The 19,106-nt window shown below is 52.6% G+C and overlaps 2 protein-coding genes across 4 annotated transcripts in view; one reads left to right on the forward strand and one right to left on the reverse strand.

Annotated features, from left to right (window-relative positions):
• Window positions 1-92: 92 nt before the first annotated feature.
• On the reverse strand, window positions 93-18,442 carry CTNS (cystinosin, lysosomal cystine transporter). Of its 3 annotated transcripts, XM_055131962.1 has the most exons (12): window positions 18,366-18,442; window positions 16,484-16,599; window positions 13,899-13,977; window positions 7,624-7,702; window positions 6,272-6,356; window positions 5,061-5,164; window positions 4,833-4,964; window positions 3,869-3,968; window positions 3,663-3,782; window positions 2,748-2,918; window positions 1,359-1,476; window positions 93-1,094 (listed from the first exon to the last, which is right to left on the reverse strand). In XM_055131962.1, the coding sequence occupies exons 3-12, from the start codon at window positions 13,957-13,959 to the stop codon at window positions 961-963; spliced, it is 1,104 nt and encodes a 367-aa protein (XP_054987937.1). In that variant the 5' UTR covers window positions 13,960-13,977; window positions 16,484-16,599; window positions 18,366-18,442; the 3' UTR covers window positions 93-960. The 3 variants fall into 3 exon arrangements, with proteins under 3 accessions (XP_054987937.1, XP_004605018.2, XP_054987936.1); XM_004604961.2 differs by lacking the exon at window positions 16,484-16,599 and having other exon boundaries at window positions 18,366-18,437; XM_055131961.1 differs by lacking the exon at window positions 18,366-18,442 and having other exon boundaries at window positions 93-1,114; window positions 16,484-16,594.
• Window positions 18,443-18,862: 420 nt separating this feature from the next.
• The window catches only part of SHPK (sedoheptulokinase), a 33,441-nt gene continuing 33,197 nt past the window's right edge, over window positions 18,863-19,106 (forward strand). Inside the window, exon 1 of the mRNA XM_055133929.1 lies at window positions 18,863-19,080. Coding sequence (XP_054989904.1) covers window positions 18,913-19,080 — 168 coding nt within the window. The 5' untranslated portion in view covers window positions 18,863-18,912. The remainder of the gene's footprint in view (window positions 19,081-19,106) is intronic.

A 19,106-nucleotide genomic window follows, 5' to 3' on the forward strand; every position in this document is an offset into this window, starting at 1 on the left:
ATCCTGTGCTCCTGGGAGCCCTGGGTTCCATCCTTGTCTCCCAGCACTGCTGGGTGTGGCCAAAATACAAGAAACAAACAAAAAAGACCCCAAAACAGAAAAAACAAACTATACCAAACCAAACCAATTCCAGAAAATCCATAAGGGGTTAGTGTGCGAAAGATCCAGAAAGTGCTGGGCATGGGTATAGTTCAAAATCCATCCACTGAGCACCTCTCGTCTCAGTACTGCTTGTACCATGCTCTGCACTGCCCACCTGGGCTTGCAGTCGTGGAAGCTGTTAGGTAGTGAGTGTCAGGAATGAGTTGATAGCTCAGAGAATGTGGGCTGCGGAGGCGGGAGTCCAAGGTCTAACCCCCATATCCTAGTACCCCGCCACCAGCACCAGCACCTCTGAGTCCATCGGTCACAGCACCGGGCTGCTTGGTCTCTGGGAATACAGCAGTGACAGCAGCAAACACCCTTGACTCTCCCAGCTGCAAGGTCAGTCTCTCAGGTTGCTGCCAGGAGCAGTGGTCACTTAGGGCAAGGCCTTTGGCTCCAACCTCAGCTTCCAGTCCTGCCTGGGATGGCTGGCAACTTGTGCGTGCTTTCTGATGCCTTAAAGAAGACAGAGATGAGGCATCAAGATGCAGGAGGGCCCAGAGGCCTGAGCAGTGAGGGCCAGGAAGGGCTCAAACGTCTGGGGAGGTTGGGAGGGATTGCGGCCATCTGGCTTTATCTTGGAGCAACGGTGTTAGCTGTCTGTCCCGGAGGGAGGCTCCTCCCTGGCCAGGAGTGTCCTGGAGGAAGACAGGCTGTTGTGTGTTTAAGGCCGTGGCTCTGAGGAATAGGGTGCTACTCCGGTGTCAGCACCCCAGCCAGCCCAGGGCTCCGGACCACTTCTTCCGCCTTCCTACTACAGCCTTACCCACCAGGGCACAGGACTGGACACAGGACTGGACACAGGGCCTCTGGGTGCTAGTTCATCTGCTCATACCCTGGTTTCTTTCTGTACAAGCAGAAGTGCTGGACGAAGAAGACAACGTCGAAGAAGATGGAGAATACTCCGAGTCCAAACTTGGTTGGGTCGCCAAAGATCAGTGTCCATTGGTCTGTGAACAGGCAGAGGGAACTGAACCGGGCTTTAACGTGGCTGCACCCTCAGCTGCTGGAGCATGTGGGGTCGGGGTGGGGGACCCTGGGGGTCAGGTCCCCAGGAAACCACAGAGCCTCAGTGGGTCTCACTTGGGGTGGGGGATGGGGAGGTTGAAGCTGGAATCAGCGTTGATTTCCAGGCTTTCCAGGCGCCCTGCCCCTCCCACCCAGCCCTGCCCCTCCCACCCCGCTGGGCAGCAGGGGCTCGCTGGCTGACTCACCATTGTTGTAGGACTGGAGGAACATCTGGAGGAGGCTGAAGCTGCCCCCGGTGAAGTCCAGAAGCACATTGCCAATGCTCCAGCCCTCAGTGCTTTTGAGGCTAAAGTTCATGTAGGCCTGGGACAGAGGGACAGAGGGAAGCAGTGAGGGGGCTGAGGCTGCTATTCTGCACGAGGGCAGCCAGGGGCGTGGTCAGCACCAAGGAACACCGTGTCCTTTGGACTGGACAGGCCACTGTGCAAAGAGCAGTTTGGTTGGGTTCTGGGGGTCTCATCTGCAGGCTCAGCCCACAGGCGCCCCTCCCCGCCCCCCCCACCCCACCCCACCCCTCACAGTGAGATGCAGCTCCTTTGTCTGCAGCCTGCCTGCCCTGCTCTCCGGGATGAAGCCTTTCCTGGGTGGCTGGTCCGCAACAAGAATGTTCCTTCTCCAGTGAAGCCTCTCCCCAAACTGCCTAGAATCCAGGAGGCTTAGAGCCATGACTGGCAGCCTGGCTTGGCATCTCAGTCACGGGCGCCAGGTTACCTGGGAGGAGTTAGTGAGTTCTCGGGCCTCAGTGGGCCAAACAGGGCTCTGGAGCCTTCTCGCCCTCCTGGGGCAGGCCCTAGTCAGCAGGATCTCCTGCACCTTTCCACCTGGCCCTGTGCAGACTGCCCCCACTCTGGCACCCCCACCCTCCTGAGACAGGATGAGGTGCTGTTCATCCTCTGGGTGATTGGCCTGCATCTAGCGGAGGGCTGCTTCTTCCCGAGCTGGGGAGCGAAACAGGTCCCCTGTGCCAGGGACACTGCAGAGGGGCTTTTCTTCACCTTCTCACCGAGGATGGAGACGGTTAATGAGGCTGTAGTTTCTGGGGTGGGGGTTGGTGGGTGGTAGCTCTTTTATCCCTGTCCCTGCCCTGGCTGCCCTTTCTGGGTCTGGGGGAGGATGTTTGACTCAGCTCCTGGATCTGAATCGGACCATCTGAGCACTGGAGCAAAGTGCCAAGGGCCCACCAGGAGGACCCCACAAAACATCTCTAGACAGGCAGTGGAGGCTACGGTGGGGGGCTCCCTCCTCTCAGTGGAAATAGAGGCTGGGGCAGGGGCTGAGCTGACGTCACTAGGAAGGAGTGGGACAGTGACAGGGTGGTTGCTGCTGGGTTTCTGACTGAGCTCAGTGGGCTCTGAGCCGCCTCTGCCCACCATGCTGTGAGCCCGGCTCCTGGAGGGCAGGCCCGGCTGGTGGCCGATGTGCAGCCTGGCCCTGCCCCCCTTGGCTCCTGGCTTCTGCTCGGCCCTCCGGCCACCTCTCCTCGCCCCAGCCCTGAGGGGAGCAGCACCCAGGGACTAGATCCCAACCCCCTCATGCTGACATACACGTGACGGGCAGGCCGACCCTGGAAGTACCTGTGGAAAATACTTGATCAGTGTCACTGCGAGCTTGATGTAGGAGAAGCAGAAGAGAAACTGCAGCCAGGTGGTGACCCCAACTGCTGCCACAATCAAGGTGATGAGTGTGAAGAGGCATGAGAGCACCAGGAAGCAGATGGCAGGCCGGGACACGTGCTGCTGGCCCCGCTGAGGAGGAAGTGGGGAGAGGCAAGGGAGGGGAGAAGATGGGCTGGGGGCAAGGGCCTCAGCACCCACTGCACTCTTCACTCTCAGGGTCTCTAACTCAGGAGTGAAGGGCCACACCCATGTCAGGGGCCTGGTGCCTTCTCTCAGGCCAGGCTGCTCCTGTAACCCACTGGCGGCCCGGTAACCTCTGGATTTGGCTTTTCACCCCTCCTGTTCCCTGGAGCAAGCCTCCTGCATCCATGCCTCACAGTGGAGGTGAAGAAAAACCAGCAAGGGGCACGTGGCCATTCGCCTCTCCTGCTGCACCACCAATGAACCACCTGCAATGGACTCATAAACCAGGCACTGCAGCCCCCAGTAGCCAATTCCACCCAGCGCCCTAAGCCTCCAGCCCCTCCTATTGGCTAATCCTCTCCAGCGCCCTCTCTGCTGCCGCTGTCACTGTGAGGCCCCTCCCAGGATGCCCCACCCTGGCCTCTTCTCTCTCACCCTAGGAACTTCACTATACTGACCACAGCTGTACCGTTTCCTTCATGCCCGCATGCCTGTAGCTGGGGCCTGGGTGTCCCTGTGCCGAGCATGGGGGTGTGGCCCATGAGGCTGCCCCACATGAGGCTGGCGAGTCAGTGAGCACATATCCCTCTGAGGCTTTCTGGCTTCTGGAAACAGCAAGTGTGGGTGGTGTGTGGTGGTGGGTGTGGGCCTGGGCATGTACAGCAGGGCGGGTGCTAGGCACCGTCTTACCTCATATATGAAGCACTGCACCAACGTCACCAGCGTGAGGACCACAGCGTGCAGGCTGAAGAAGACATCATTGTTGTCAACGGGGTTCACTCCGTTGGGGTGCTGGAGGAGAAACTGCTCCTGTGGGGGATGGGGGGAAGCTGAGGGCTGAGGGGTGGCCAGGCCACGGAACACCTTGTGATGGGTGATGGTGGGCAGTGCCATACCTGGATGTAGGGCACCCAGAGAAGGCCGATGTTGAACACGCTGTATGCCACGAAGCCCACCAGGTTCAGGGCCACAAAATCGAAGCTCAGGCCAATGACGCTGGGGAGCAGCAGGGCAGAGAAGCAAAGCAGAGACAGTACAGTGGGTAAGGCCCTTGCCTTGCACGTGGCCAACCCAGGTTCAATTCCCAGCATCCCATATGGTTCCCCAAGCCCACCAGGAGTGATTCCTGAGTGCAGACTGCCAGGAGTCGCCCCTGACTGGGCACAGCTGGGTATGGTTCAAAGCCAACACAAACAAAAAAGGTAGAGCAGAGGGTGAGAGCAGCTCATGGTGGTGATAGGAGGCTGGGGAGCCCAGGAAGGACGGCCTGCACTCCCCAGGGGCAGCACTGGCTTCTGGCTCTTTTTTCCCCACCACTGGTGCCAACCAGTCCAGCAATTAAAACCCTCTTATGAACTGGTTTTCCTCTTCCTCCCTCTGCAGACTTATGCTTCCTTGGGGCCTGGAGGGGATAAAGCAGAATAGCTCCCAAGAGGGTGACTGCAGGGGAGTTTATGTCCTTGCTGTGCCAGGACACAACCTCAGGACTGGGGCAGGGAGAGCCTAAGGCCCCAGGCTGAAGGCTCCATCTCTCCCGCCCCATCCCATGTCTGGACACGGCTGGATGGACCAAGAGCAAGGCAGATTTGGTGGAGTCTCCTCTGGTGTCCCAGCTTATTCTGCACATCTCAAGGAAGCCCCATCTCTTTGCTTTCACAGGGAGTTGCTGAGCTGGGCAAGAGACCAAATGCCCAGCAATGCAAGTCCCACAGAGGTGTCCCACAGCAATGCAAGTCACACGGGACGGCTTTCTAGCAAGGGTCCGAAGAGAGAGATGCAGAGGAGGAAGTGTTTGTGCCCAGCCCCCTTCAGCCACCCTCAAGCAAATCCCACCATCCCCCCTGTAGCCCCGCAGATTACCTCTTTCGCCTCCAATTTTTGATCACCTGAGGGTAGAAGGAGACAGACCAGGCGACAAAGTAGATCCAGCCAATCACTTGGTTGATGATGCTCACAGTGTGACTGTGGATCACCAAGAAGATTATCCTCGTGCTGGAAGGAATTTGGGACAGGAATGAGTTGGGCTTCAGCAGGCACCCGACTCTCCTTCCTTGTCATTGAACATCCATGTGGGTGATGTCAGCCTACCTGGTCTGGTTGGAATGGTTTCCATGTAGATAAACGGTAACCTGCCCAACGTTTTCAGATGTCACTTGGAAAGAGGAGTGTGTCACTCCAGGAGGCACCACCACCTGTTAGGAAAAGCCTGTATTTAACTGGGACCTCACTGGGTGCCTCCATCCCAGCCTTCCAGAAGCTTGCAGAGATCCACCAGCAATGGCCCTGCCCTGAGGCCCTGCCAGGCTTATCTCCCAGAGAAGGCAGGCTGGGCTTTCTTCCTCCCACCCACTCTGCCTGTCAAGGCAAGTCATTCAAGCTCGGTTGCAGCCTGCTTACATATAAAATGGGGTCATGAAAATATCTATCCTTGTAGGCTCCTACGAATGACATAATGCTCACAAAGCTTAAGGTTGTTCCACACCTGGCACAGAGCGAGCTGTGAAGCATTTACCATCAACTACATGTCTATGACTTCAACTACCGCTAGTACAAAGACCTGTCTTTTTCTGGTTCATGACTATTTTTAGCAGATTTTTTTGACCATGTCTTTTTTTGTAAGTGGCTGCTAAGTCTCTTCTGGAACTACGTAGGAAAATTGATCAATCTGGAATGAACTACAAGGCAAATGAAAGCACAAGTATAACAATTTTTTAAATTAATGATTATTTTAAGGGATCGTATTTTAGCTCAGCAAAATTTATCATATTTTACTGAGTACTTGGTATAGTCCTACTTTTCAAATTTTTTTTTTTTGGCTTTTTGGATCATACCTGGCTATGCTCAGGGATTATGCCAGGAATTGCTCCTGGTGGTGCTCAGGGGACCTTAAGAGATGTTGGGGATGAAACCTGGGTAAATCAGGTGCAAGGCAAACACCCTACCTGCTGTACTACTACTCCTACCCCAGTCTTACATATTTTAAACTTGTTATTGCTTTTAATCCTCACAACTCCATCAAATGGGCATTTCATGGTCACACATGAAAAAAGTGTGATGCATTAGGGTGAAATACCTTGACAAAAGCTTACATGTCATGTCCATGGACTGCCTGGCACCCAATTTCTTTCTTTTTTTAAATTTTTTTGGGTCACATTTGGTCATGCCCAGGGGTTACTCCAGGCTCTTCACTGAGGAATCACTCCTGGTGGTGCTCAGGGGACCATATGGGATGCTGGGGATCGAACCCGGGTCAGCCGCGTATAAGGCAAACGCCCTACACCAGAGTAATTGTCACTTACTTCATTGGGGAGTGTAAGGATAGTAACATTTTTGGAAGAAAATGTGATTTCAAGGGTGATCACCAAGGTTTCGTTTAACGGGTGCCTGTTGGAAAGAAGAGTCTGATTAACTCCTGAGAAGCTGGACCCTCAGATTTCGACACCCTGGCTCCCACCCCCCTCCCCCCATTCCTCCTTGTCCCATACAGGCACAGTCATTTCCCAAGCAATTAAGGCATGGAAGTAGCTAGAGAGGAGAGTCCTTCCTCCTCAGTGCTTCTGTCTCTTTAGCATGGGCTAAGACTTCCTGTCTTAGAACATGAAAAGCGGGCAGTGGGTGGGGAAGGTGGGTGAGGAGTCTGGAGGCCAGGGTCAATGGCACCTTGGCCTCTGCTCTGGTGAGAAAGGCTTCCACAAGGCTCAGGACTGAGCAGGTCCTGGGAAAGCTAGGCGAGGTATCTGGCAGCCCGGGCAACCTCAAGGCCTTGGTGATGTCAAGTCAATGCAGAAACCCTCAAGGGTTCAAAGGAGTGGGAAGCTGGGAGGGGATAATATGGCAGAAACAGGGAATGCAACACGTGTCTTCCCAGGAGTGTTGGTATCAAAGCTTGGACCAGAGATCGGATTTCCCAGGTGAAGAAAAGGAAGAAATGTAAACAGTAAAGGACATGGACCAGAAGGTTCAATGCCTGGAACCACATATGGTTCTCCGAGCCTGTAGGAGCAATCCCTTAGTGCAGAGCCAAGGGTCAACTCTGAGCACAGCTGGGTGTGCCCCAAAAACAAAACAAAAAAGACCAAAGACTGGGCTTGTAGCTCTTCACTGGGGGAATCTGCATGGCTGACATGAATCTGCATGGCAGGCAGCCGAGGAGCCAGGCAGGAGTTCTTGTGTAGTCTGCTCTAGGGCTGCACCCTCACAGCCAAACCAGCAGTCAGCACGAGCAGACAAGGCTGAGCAAGAAGGCCACAGGAAGGGGACCCATGGAGACCCGTCTCTTCTGCAATGGGATCTGCTCTCAGAACTGGTGATTTGCTCAGGTTCTTGCCCACTGACTATCAGGGCTCACCTCAAATATTCAGTGCTTTGAGAAGGACCACTCTGAAATCTGACATCAAACTGCCGGTCACTTAAGGACCTTATCATAAGATGGGGGAAAAGGCTCCTCTCCCCTAGGAACCCATCCCCAATGCTTGAGTTCCTCCTGCCCAAAGTAAGGATTCAGAGTTTGGAGGGACAGAGACCGAGATCTGCTTGCAGCCTAGGGCCAGTGCCTCTGTTCCCGAGCATCACACTAGAAATACCGACTGGTGAGCCACGGATCAGCCCTGAGCCCACAATGGTGAGGAGGAGGCCGGGCCTGAGAACTCACTGAAGATCAATGCTGACATTGGCTGATCTTCTTTCTTCCAGCGTCACAGTGGGAGGAGCAGTGAAGCTGACCGTGGACTCTAGAAAAACCCAAAACAACAGTGAGTCACTAGGTCAGAGAACTCAGGACCATGAGGAGATAACAGGGACAAGGAAGTGTTCCATCTCAACTCAGCCCCGACTCATGCCAAGCCCTGTCTTCTAGGGGTGCACGTGACAGTGCTGAGAGGCTCAGGGCATGGTTGGGAATGGGCACAGAGCCCTCTTCCCACTCATTTCCCTCCTGCTGCTGGAGACTCAGCCCAAGCAGAAACTCTGATGCTTCCTCCTCTCCCACACCAGCAGGCTCTGACCATCTGGGACCGAGTTGCATAGCAAAACTTTTACGATCAACGAGCTCAAAAGGTGTCATGAAGGAATGTAAGCCACAGCTGGACTCACAAAAAGGGACTTGAAAGAGCAATTCTTTTTCTTGGTTCTTGTTTTTTGTTTTGGGGCCATACACAGTGGTGATCAGGGGTTACTCCTCGCTCTGTACTCAGGAATCACTACTGGTGGGGCTTCAGGGGCCATAAGGGGGTGCTGGGATTGAACCTGGGTCAGCGGCAAGGCAAGTGCTCTATCCATTATACTACCTCTCTGGCTCTGAAACAGCATTTCTGATGAAAAGTGCAGGTGTCCTCTGTTTGTGGAGCTGAAATGGTCCTACAGAGCCTGTTCAGTCCTGTTTTGAACTCTGGGAAAATACCTGGGGCGCAGCTCACCTCTCTAAAGAACCCTTTGGGCTTCTGCACTAACCCAGCGCAGACCATTCCCAGGGTCCTTTCCTGAGCTGAGTGTGCTGGAGACTGGGGATCAGGTTGAGGAGCACACATACTGGGTGTTGGGAATTTCTTGGAAGCATCAGGTGGTAACTTGGGCGAAGACAAAGAGGCCTCTGGAGTGAGGGAGGAAGTCAGCTTGGGAGGCCAAATACCTTCAAGAGTCGGCCTCTCTCTGACCTCTTCTGTGTCCTGTGGGCAGCTTATGCTGTCTCCACCCCTGCTCCCAGGTGTGCTCAGAGGCCCACAAACCTGTCCACCTTCCTCCCTTCACTTCCTGGCCTTCAGGGTTCCGCACACCTGCAGCACACTCAGGATGCTGGTATGAAGTGGGCAGGGGACCCGTGGGGGAGAAGTGGCTGAGGACTTGATGAAGACCGTCTTGGGAGTTGGGGGCGGCCGAGGGCCTGCCCAGGTCTCTCTCTCCCAGACCCTCCCTCCTCCCCTGAAGCAGAAGCAGGAGAACTGAAATCCACTGTCAGGTGCCCCTTGGCTGTTCTTTTCCTCTGCCCAGCCCCTGCCAAGGAACACAGGCTCAGGAATCGTGCTCTTGGGCTGGTTCGGCTAGCAGGAGCCTCCCACACCCTGCCTGCCACCTCCTCGTGTGTGGACACAGACTGACTGCACTGCATCTGCAAGTCTTCAATCTGGGTCTCTCTGAGCGGCATGGTCTCGGCTGGCCTGGCCCTGGCTCAGTGCGGAGTGGATTGTGAGGCTGGCCTCAGGCCTTGCAAACATCTTGGACAATGAATTGCCCCCTATGAACACCTCCCTACCTCCCCCTGCCCCTCACGCCCCTCATTTTCACATGTACCATTCTGAGGCTCTGCTAAGAGCCAGCACAGCTTAGGGGCCCTACAGCTGCTCTTGACCTAGAACGGAACAAAGGGCACACCAGGGAAGCACGACCCTTTTAAGATGGAGGTCAGACAGGGACAATGAAAGTGCAGCCAGCGGCCACCTGCACCTCGGGGTCCCCAGGTCCTCTGAAGCTGTGGTTGGGTGAGTGCGTAATCCATGTGCTCTTTGCTTTCCCATTCTCTATCTATATATCTGTATATTTTATCTATATATTTATCTATATATTTTTATCTCTATCTATATAATTTTTGGTGGGGGGTACACCCAGTGGTGCTCAGCTCTCTGCTACTCCTGGTTCTATGTCCGGGAGTTACTCCCCTGGTTTTCTTTTTTCCTCCAGGGCTCAATGTACTTCACTGATGGTATATGACAAGGCAGGGCACCCTAAGCGCTACCCCTCGCCTCCCGCACCAACCCCTTCTCCATGGTTTATGGGATGGAAACGGAGGAGACTCTCTGTTGGGTGAGTCCTCGCAGGGGGCTGCTGGGCCTCAGGGTGCTCACTCTTGTGAACTGGAGGGTGCAGTACCCTCTGGTTTGGCTGGAGTCAAACTCATTGTCCTACCAGGAAATGAGCTTGTCAACACTGCCTTTGCATCTTGAAAGAGAGGAAGTTGGGGGCTGGAAAGATAGTACAGCAGTAGGGCGCTTGCCTTGCAATGTGACAGACCCAGTAGATGGTCGCCCAGCACTGTTAGGAGTGGTTCCTGATTGCAAAGCCAAGAGTAAGTCCTGAGCATTGCTGGGCATGGCCTAAAAACAAACACGTTAAAAAAAAAAAACCAACAAAAGTGAAAACAAAAACAAAAACAAAACCCCAAAAGCAAGGGCTAGAGCAATAGTACAGCGGGTAGAGCATTCGTCTTGCACATGGCCGACCCGGGTTCGATTCCCAGCATCCCATATGGTCTCCTGAGGACCACCAGGAGTAATTCCTGAGTGCAGAGCCAAGAGTAACCCCTGTGCATTGCCGGGTGTGACCCCAAAAGAAAAACAAAACAAAACAAAGCCCAAAAACCAAAAAAAAAAAACCCAAGAAAAAAAGAGGAAGCTGTGTCTCCTCACGCAGCCACCTAACTCTGGCAACCATCCTTGCAGGGTGTGAAACTTCCAGCCACTGTTTAGCCAACAATGGAAGGCAATCGGGAAGCTGCCATTATACCCCTAGAAAAGGGTATACAATTAAAGTTCCCCTTGTGGCAGGAATCTCTGGACACATCAGAAATACCAAATGAGATGTTTTTCTGTGTGTGTGGAGTCCCTCCTGGCAATACTTGGCCTGGCCTGGGGTATTCGGGAGGCTGTCATGGCCATATTTTGTGGTACTGGGGATTAAACTCCAGGCGTTGCAGGGGCTGGAGCAATAGTATGGGGCGGGGGGTAGGGCATGTGGCTTGCACCCAGGTTCAATCTCTGGCATTCGATATATATACCCCCGAGACTGCCAGGAGTGATCCTGAGCACAGAGACAAGGAGTAAGCACAGTTGGATATGGCCCCCAAACTAAAAAAACTAAAAACAAAACAAAAACATAAGCTCCCCCTGCCAATTTAAGGCATATACTCTACCACTTAAGTCACATGCTTGGCACCCAAACAAGGATTTTGTTGGTTTGCTTATGTTTTGTGATGGTGCTGGAAATTTAATCCAGGGCCTCACACATCCAAGGCAAGTGCTCTACTGCTGGGCTATATCTTCACCCCCCTTACCCCCCTGCACACACACCCCATTACATTCTAATGAGACCACCTCCAGTTTTTCTTCAGGGAAGTCTGGTTTTTCATCTACTACTTACTGGCACTTACTACTTTGTGCCATCCTGACCTCTGCACTAAACTGCCAAGTCCCATTCCCTGGTTGTCACAGTTGTGAGAAGAGGGTCTTACGGTTCCTATTTCAGATATAAATAGAATTCTAAGAGGAAAGTGTCTTGCACACACAGCTTAGACATGATGGTGGCAGAATTCAAACCTCAGCCTGTCTGTTCTGGAAGTTTCACCCAAGGAAGACAGGACAAGACTCCAAAAGTGGGGACCAAGGATCTGGCCCAGGGGCATAGCACAAGCCTTGCAAGCATGAGGCAAGGCTTCCCCTCCCATTACCCCCTAAGCACCCAAACAAACACTCTGAAGGCCGATCACCAGAGCCACAGTCTTGCAGATCACTACCCAGAGGACAGGAAGAGCGGAAACTCAGTGACTTCACTGGCATTTCCTCCTCCTCTTCCATAAGGACAGGAGACTAAGAAGGGAACTGAGCAGGGACCCCACTTAGGCTTCGTCTTTTACTTTCTAGCCCTGTGACTTTGGGGCAGGTTTTTTTTTTTCTTTTTGGGTCACACCTGGAGATGCACAGGGGATACTCCTGGCTCTGCACTCAGGAATTACTACTGGCAGTGCTCAGGGGACCATATGGGACGCTTGGAATAGAACCTGGGTTGGCCGCGTGCAAGGCAAACGCCCTATCCGCCATGCTATTGCTCCAGCCCCTTTGGGGCAGGTTTTGAGCCTGATAATTGAGTTAGTGGTGGTTGGATCTGTTTTTCTCTAGAACTGAGCACTAGTGTTACTAATGAAGGTTTTTGTTCTGTTTTGTGGCCTTCTTGGGGTGGTGCTCAAGGCTTGCACCTGGCCCCGCACTCAGGGATCACTAATGTGGGGGTGTCAGGGACTGAACCCAGGTCAGCTGTGTGCGAAGCAAAACTCTAAACTCTCTAAACTATTACTAAACTCTCCAGTCCCAGCTTTTTAAAAAATCTGCCAATGTATGTCTGTGATCCTTGCACACTTATACCTTACTCCCAAAATTCAGCACAGCGAGTTTGCGTGGGTTCTGTCTTCTGTATCGGCAAACACAGGGGTTCATGTCCCAGAGCACCTTTCTTTCCTCAGAAATTACGTCCAGGTGTAAAGCAAACAGTGACTGCTTCACAAGCTTGGAGGGATCGATCCAATGACCACTGCTCTCTCAAGAAAGTGCCTTTAACTGTCCCCGGGCAGCACTGTGTATATGGCTCGTGGGCCACGTTCACAGGATCTGTTTGTCATTTTATAGACAGGGTCATTTGAAACACTGAGAAAGGGATTTCAAGGTGTGGTTGATTTTTGATAAGGGCAAGCCAAAGATCAAAATCCAAGGTGTCCTAGAGTTTGAGGCAGAGAAGCGTTTTATGGAAGGAATTTGAACAATGTTTTGGGTAGGGGGAGAATAGCTGGAATGACCCAGACCTTGGCAGGCTCTGCTCTAAAGCTCGGGCCTCACAAGCATGAAGGAGCCCTGAGGTGCTTTCTGTCAACATGTGTGTGTGTGTGAGGCCCCTAAGTCCTGTTTGGGCTGCTGCACTCTATTCCTTCATCCCTCTCTGAGGAAGGGGTCTGGGCCTAGCAGAATAGCCGGAAGGTGGCCACCGCCCCTCCCCAGAAGGGACTCCCAGGACTCAGAGCTCATCTGTGGGCCTCAGGGCAGGGACACTGCCCTTCTTTATTGCTATGATCCCAGACTGCTGGAGCTCCTCAGGCAGATACACTCAAGGTGGTGATATAGGGCTGGAGAAAAAGCTTCCAGTTCCCACACCCTCAGGTCCCCCAAAAGGCAGGTACATGTGGTTTGGACAATCCCCAACTTTTTTTTTTTGTTTTTGGCTATACCCCATAGTGCTCAGGGATCACTCCTGGCGAGGTTCAGGGGACATGGGGTGTCAGGGATTGAACCAGGGCAGGCTGCATGCAAGGCAAGTGCCTTATCTGCTGCACTATCTCTGGCCCCAGGCATAAACTCTTTTTTGTTTTTGGTGGTAATGGTGGTGGGGGTTATACCTGGAGATGCCCAGGAATTACTCCTGGCTCTGCACTCAGAAATTACTCCTGGTGGTGATACTGGGGATCAAATCCAGTTCAGCCACAGGTAAGGCAAGTGCTCTACCTGTTGTACTATCTCTCCAGCCCCTAAAAAGAAAAAAAGCCTTTTCTATTTTTGGCTCTACCTGGCTACACTCAGGGCTTGCTCCTGGCTCTGCGCTCAAGGATCACTCCCAGGGGGCTCAAGGGACTATATGGAGGTCTGGGGATTGAACTTAGTTCAGCTGTATGTAAGGTTAATGCTCTACCAGTTGCATTAGAGACAAGAACTCTTGAGTGTAAAGAGGTCAGACTGACAATTGATTTTACGGTAGCTAATTGCTCAACAAGAATGACTGGGGCTGGATCAGTAGCACAGCGGGTAGAGTGTTTGCCTTGCATGCGGCCGACCCGGGTTCGATTCCCAGCATCCCATATGGCCCCCTGAGCACTGCCAGGAATAATTCTGAGTGTATGAGCCAGGAGTAACCCCTGTGCATGGCTGGGTATGACCCAAAAAGCCAAAAAAAAAAAAAAAGAAAAGAAAAGAAAGAAAGAATGACTATCTACTTCTGCTTCTTTTGTTTTTTCTTTTCAGTTTTGGGGTCCTATCTAATAGTGCTCAGGAGATATTCCTGCTGGTGCCTTGGGGGAACTATGAGGTGTCAGGGATCAAACTTAAGCCTCCTGCAAGCAGAGATGTGTGCCAGTCCACTGAGCCATCTTTCTGGCTCTAATGACCCATTTCAAAAACTTACCACATTTCTCTATGAGCATCAGGGGAAAAAGAATGAAAATAATCAGCCACCTTCTTATCATGTTCTCAACCTTGAAGAACTAGGAAGAAAACAAAACAGCAAGCAAAGTTTAGGTTGAACCATCTGTGGGGAGGGCTCTACAGCTCATAAAGCACTTCCCTGTCACCTGTGACCTCATGGGCTCTGCATCACCAGCCTAGAGTGGGGACCTAAGGAGCACTCATCTGTCTTGGCAACCTGGGGAAATGGGATCAGAAAGGCTAAGTGGGTTGTGTAAGTTGTCCACTTCCATACTAAGGAAGTGGACAAACACTGTATTTTTCTCTTTTCAACTGCTCCTTGATCCCTAGTTAAGAGAAAGAAGGAATGCAGTTTGATTGGCTGGGGGCTCTTTTTTGACAAACAGAGTTACTAAGACTCTAATCAGATTTTCCCCCCTTTGTGGTGTCAGGCATTGAACCCAGGGCCTCACAGAGATAAGGCAAGTGTTCAACTGCTGAGTTACATCCTTGGCCCTGTGACTGGATATTTGATTTTGCAAATCTACAAGCCTTTAGGATGGTTAGTTTGGGCCAACAAACTAGCTCGCTAGGCTGGAGTGTGTGCTGAGGCTGGGTTCCATGGGAACTACCATAAGCAGAGCCGGAGCACTGGTGTATGGTGTAGCACCCAAGCACCACCTGGTGTATACCAAAACCCCTCCCTAAAGAAAATAAATTCCATTTCCTGAGCTAGGATGAGTCTAACAGTTAAAATCAACAACTGGACCTTAGTTGTTTATCGTTTGTTTGTTTTGAGGCCAAACTTTGTGAATGTTCAGAACTCAGGGATCACTCCTGGTAGTACTGGGGGACCACATAGGATGCTGGGGATTTGGGGAATGAATCAGGGTAGGCTATGTGTAAGGTTAGTGCCCTACCTGCTGTGTGGTCTCTCTGACCCAAGGCTTCCCCCCCCCCTTTTTTTGCCACACCTGACCGTGCTCAGGGCTTCCTCCTGGCTCTGCATTCAGGGATCACTCCTGGCAAACTTGGGGGACCATATGGGGTGCCAGGATTGAACCCAGGTCAGCCATGCAAAAAGCAAGCAACTTACCTGCTGTACTATCTCTCCAGCCTCTCAACACTTTTTCTTTTGACAAGTGTCACCTCTTCAGGACTGGCAGAGAGGTGACAAAAGGATAAGGGGGAGCCAGTAAAGGCCAAGGCCTAGTCACCCATGGGTTAGCTCACTACTTTAGTCAGGAAGGCCGACTGCTGCCTATCTCTAACCCCCACACACAGCAGGTGACCTGTGGAGCCAGGCTGGGCAGTGAGCATTCTGGAACTTGTTCTGCAGATATTACAGTGCTCAGAGCCTCCCAGGCCTACCAGCCCTTGAGGATTCCTATGAGCTCCAGGAGAGCTAAGAAAGCTCTGCGTATAAACACCCCTGCTCCCACTCTTCTTCTCTTTTCTTTTTTGTCCTCACCTGGTGATACTTCTGACTCTGCACTTTGCAACCACTGCGAGTAGTGTTCAGGGATTGAACACTGGGAGCCTGAGGATTGAACAGGGTCATCCATGTGCAAGGCAAGTGCCTTTCCTGCTGTACTATATCACTCCAGCTCCAACTACTTTTTGTTTTCTCAAAAGGCCTGAGAGGGTGGCTGGAGAGATAGAACACTGGGTAGGTTGTTTGCCTTGCATGCGGCCAACCTGGGTTTGATCTTCAGCATCACCTATGGTTGCCAAAGTACCACTAGGAGTAATTCCTGAGTGCAGAGTCAGGAGTGACCCCTAAACATTGCTGAGCGGGGCTCCAACACTAACTCCCTCAAAAAAAAAAAAAGGCATCACCAGGTGTGAACTAAAAATAAAGTCAGAAAGACTTCTAACATTCTCCCCCCTCAGAGACATCTCCTCAAAACACCCCAGCTACCCGCTTCTCCAACAGTCAGTCGCCCTGCATGCTGGTCTGCCAGGCCTCTTCCCACTCCTTGCTGGCACTGACCTCCCCACTCTCTGGCTTCCTCTGGGGTTACATCCTGAATGCTGCATTTCCATGGCACAGAACCAGAACTGTTCTGTATCTATGTAGAGACTCCTTTTCACTCTTGCCACTCCTGCTTCTCACACATGCCTGAGTTAGGGGGTTTGTTTTTTTCCCCCAGGGCAGAATAGGCAGAATTGTCCTTGAAAAATCAGATATAGAAGGAGACCTAATCAGCTCCTCTCTCATTCCACAGGGCGTGCAATCTAGTCTGAGGAGCGCAAATATGAGGTCAACAAAATGCCCTAAAGATGAAAACATGTTGGAGGAAAGTTGTTAGGGCAGATCCAGAATCTGAAAGTCCAGTACAATGGGGGCCAGAGAGATGGTACAGCAGGAAAGGCGCTTGCCCTGCACATAGCCCATATAGATCCATGGCATTCCATATAGTCCCCTGAGTACTACCAGGAATGAGTCTTCTTCTTCTTTTTTCTTTTTTTTGGCTTTTTAGGTCACACCCAGCATTGCACAGCGGTTACTCCTGGCTCATGCACTCAGGAATTACTCCTGGCGGTGCTTGGGGGACCATATGGGATGCTGGGAATTGAACTTACCTGCTGTGCTATCGCTCCAGACCCCCCTCCTTTTTTTTTGCCAGGAGTGATTCTTGATTGCAGAGACAGGAGTAATCTCTGAGCACTGCTGAGCGTGCTCCCCCACAATCCCCCACCTTCAAAAAATATAAGTCTGGGTTAGAGAGAACCTAAAGTGGTTGAGCACATGCAAAGCCTGTTCGAGGCTCTGAGTTTGACCCCTGCACTGCATGATCCCCTTCCCCAACTTCCTGAACACCACTAGGAGTGGCCCAGGGCCCTGAATATGGTGAGGTGTGGCTCTATATGAAATAAAAAGGGAAAAATAACATGGATAATTATATACTGCAACTAGAATCTCATGAAAGCTATAAGACAGAAAGGGAGAATTTTGTATCTGTATTCACAGGACACCTGCTTCAGGAAGAGCGGCCCATTCCTGTTCCCTCCTAGGAGCAAGTTGGGGTCAGGCATCTATTGCAACAGTTCCTCTGTCAGGAAGCCCAGTGAATTATGTTAACTGTCCCACAACTTGGACAGTTGTGCAGCTCTTTCTTTTGGGGAAGTGATACAAAGAGTAGCAAGTGATGAGGGTCCCAGGCAGAAGCAGAAGTACAGCTCCTTGCACTTGCCTTGCATGTGGCCCACCCAGGTTTGATCCCTGGCACTCCATATGGTTTCCTGACCCTGCCAGGAGTGATCCCTGAATGTAGAGCCAAGAGTCAGCTCTGGGCCATGCTGGGTGTGACAATAAAATAAAACAAAAACTACCCCTTGCAAAAAAACACCCAAAAAGCAAACCCGCCAAACCCAAAAAGGAATATGTGTGCCTGTGACACGCTACAGAAGATTAGGTCTGAAGTCCTCATTTTTAATTAATTAATTTATACATATTTTTTGCTTTTGGGGTCATATCCGGCGATGCAAAGGGTTACTACTGGCTCTGCACTCAGGAATTACTCCTGGCGGTGCTCAGGGGACCATATGGGATGCTGGGAATCGAACCCGGGTCAGCCACGTGCAAGGCAAACGCCCTACCCACTGTGCTATAGATCTAGGCCATGTAGTCCTCATTTTTAAGTTGACTCCTAGTACTATTTACTCTGCCTTGGGCTTCAAATGTCCAACGTGCAAAAAGGAATAGTTAAAACAAAACAAAACAAAACAAAAAACCCTGATCTCATAGATCTGAAAAGCAATGGAATGGAAAGCAAGAGTCTGCTACAATTTCACGGTTGTGGTGGTAATGATGAGGTGATAAAACGTTGAGAAATAACGCAAATTGAGTGGCCAGGGATGGAGCTCCCTGGTGGAATGCCTGTCTCTGGATACCCTGGGTTGACTGATCCTACCCCCGCAACCTCTACAGAGCCAGGACTCACGTAGAGCTATCTTAAAATTTTTTTTTAAGTTTATTTTTCTCAATACCCTGAAAGAAAGTAGGGCGCAGTAGTCTTTTCTACCTCGGGTCAGAAAATTGAGGGCGGCAGGGCAAGGTCTTAGACTGCCTAGTCCCCTGAAAACCAGAGTGGCGCGCAGGACGCCAACAGGAGTTCCTGGTTCCTTGAACGGTGCTCTCGCAACCGTCCGTCCTGTCCAGAGCAATCTGCAAACTCCGTGGCCCAGCCTAGACTCAGGCAACAGCTGCAGCACCAGAGGGGCTCCGACACGGATGCAAACTATACAGCAATCACATCACCTCTCTCGGCAGCCCAGTGCCCCCCGTCCCGGATCCGTCAACCTGTCAGGGGCTGGTGGCAGGGGCTGGGACCCTAGCGCGGCTACAGAGGCATCAAGAGCGGCAGCCTTCCCGGTCCCTTTGCTGTACGCGTCTCTCGGCCTCACAGGCGACCTGGAAATGGGACAGGAGGAGGCTGTCGGGGCCGCGTCGTCTCTGACTTACCTCTAAAGCTCTCCAGTTCAGCCGCTCTCAGCCACCCCGGGTCCCGCAGGAGGTGCCGCTGTGGCAGGCTAGATTTGAGGGAGGGCGGGCCAGAAGCCACCTGACCTGAGCACGTGATTCGCCGAGCGTAGACCTCGGCGCGATGCACTGTGGGAGTTGTAGTTTCGCGGGTCTTGCGGGACAATTTGGGCGAGGCTGTCGGATACAGGAGCCTTGGCAAGGAAGAGGGGACTCGGGTGTGGGCTGGAATTAAGTCACTCTTAAGGACACAGAGGCTCTGGGATATCCCAGGACCTGTGCGCAAGTATTCTTGAGCAACTTAATGATCTACGGGGCGGGATCTCCAGGACCCGCCTTCCCCGGCCTCTCAGTCGACAGCGGGCCGCCATGGGGCGGGACTCTGCTTCCTTCCACCAATGCGAAGACGGGAACCGCCATATTGATTGTGGCTGACGGCGCGTCCTACGAAGCCCCGCCTCCGGACCGGTGAAGGACGCGGGAGTGGGCGTTTCGTTCTCAGAGGCACGCCGCGAGGGTCCCAGCTGTCATGACTTCGCGTTCTGTCACTCTCGGCATCGACCTGGGCACTACGTCTGTGAAGGCGGCTCTGGTGGAGGCCGCGCCGGGTGACCCATCCGGCTTCGTGGTACTGGCGAGCTGCACTCGAGCTGCGCGGGCCGAGACGGCAGCCCAGAGCGCGGCGGCCGAGCCCCAGGTGAGGCAGCGCCCCAGAGCCGCGCC

Source organism: Sorex araneus, chromosome 3 (assembly GCF_027595985.1).
Source record: "Sorex araneus isolate mSorAra2 chromosome 3, mSorAra2.pri, whole genome shotgun sequence".
In the NCBI taxonomy this organism is placed as follows: domain Eukaryota; kingdom Metazoa; phylum Chordata; class Mammalia; order Eulipotyphla; family Soricidae; genus Sorex; species Sorex araneus.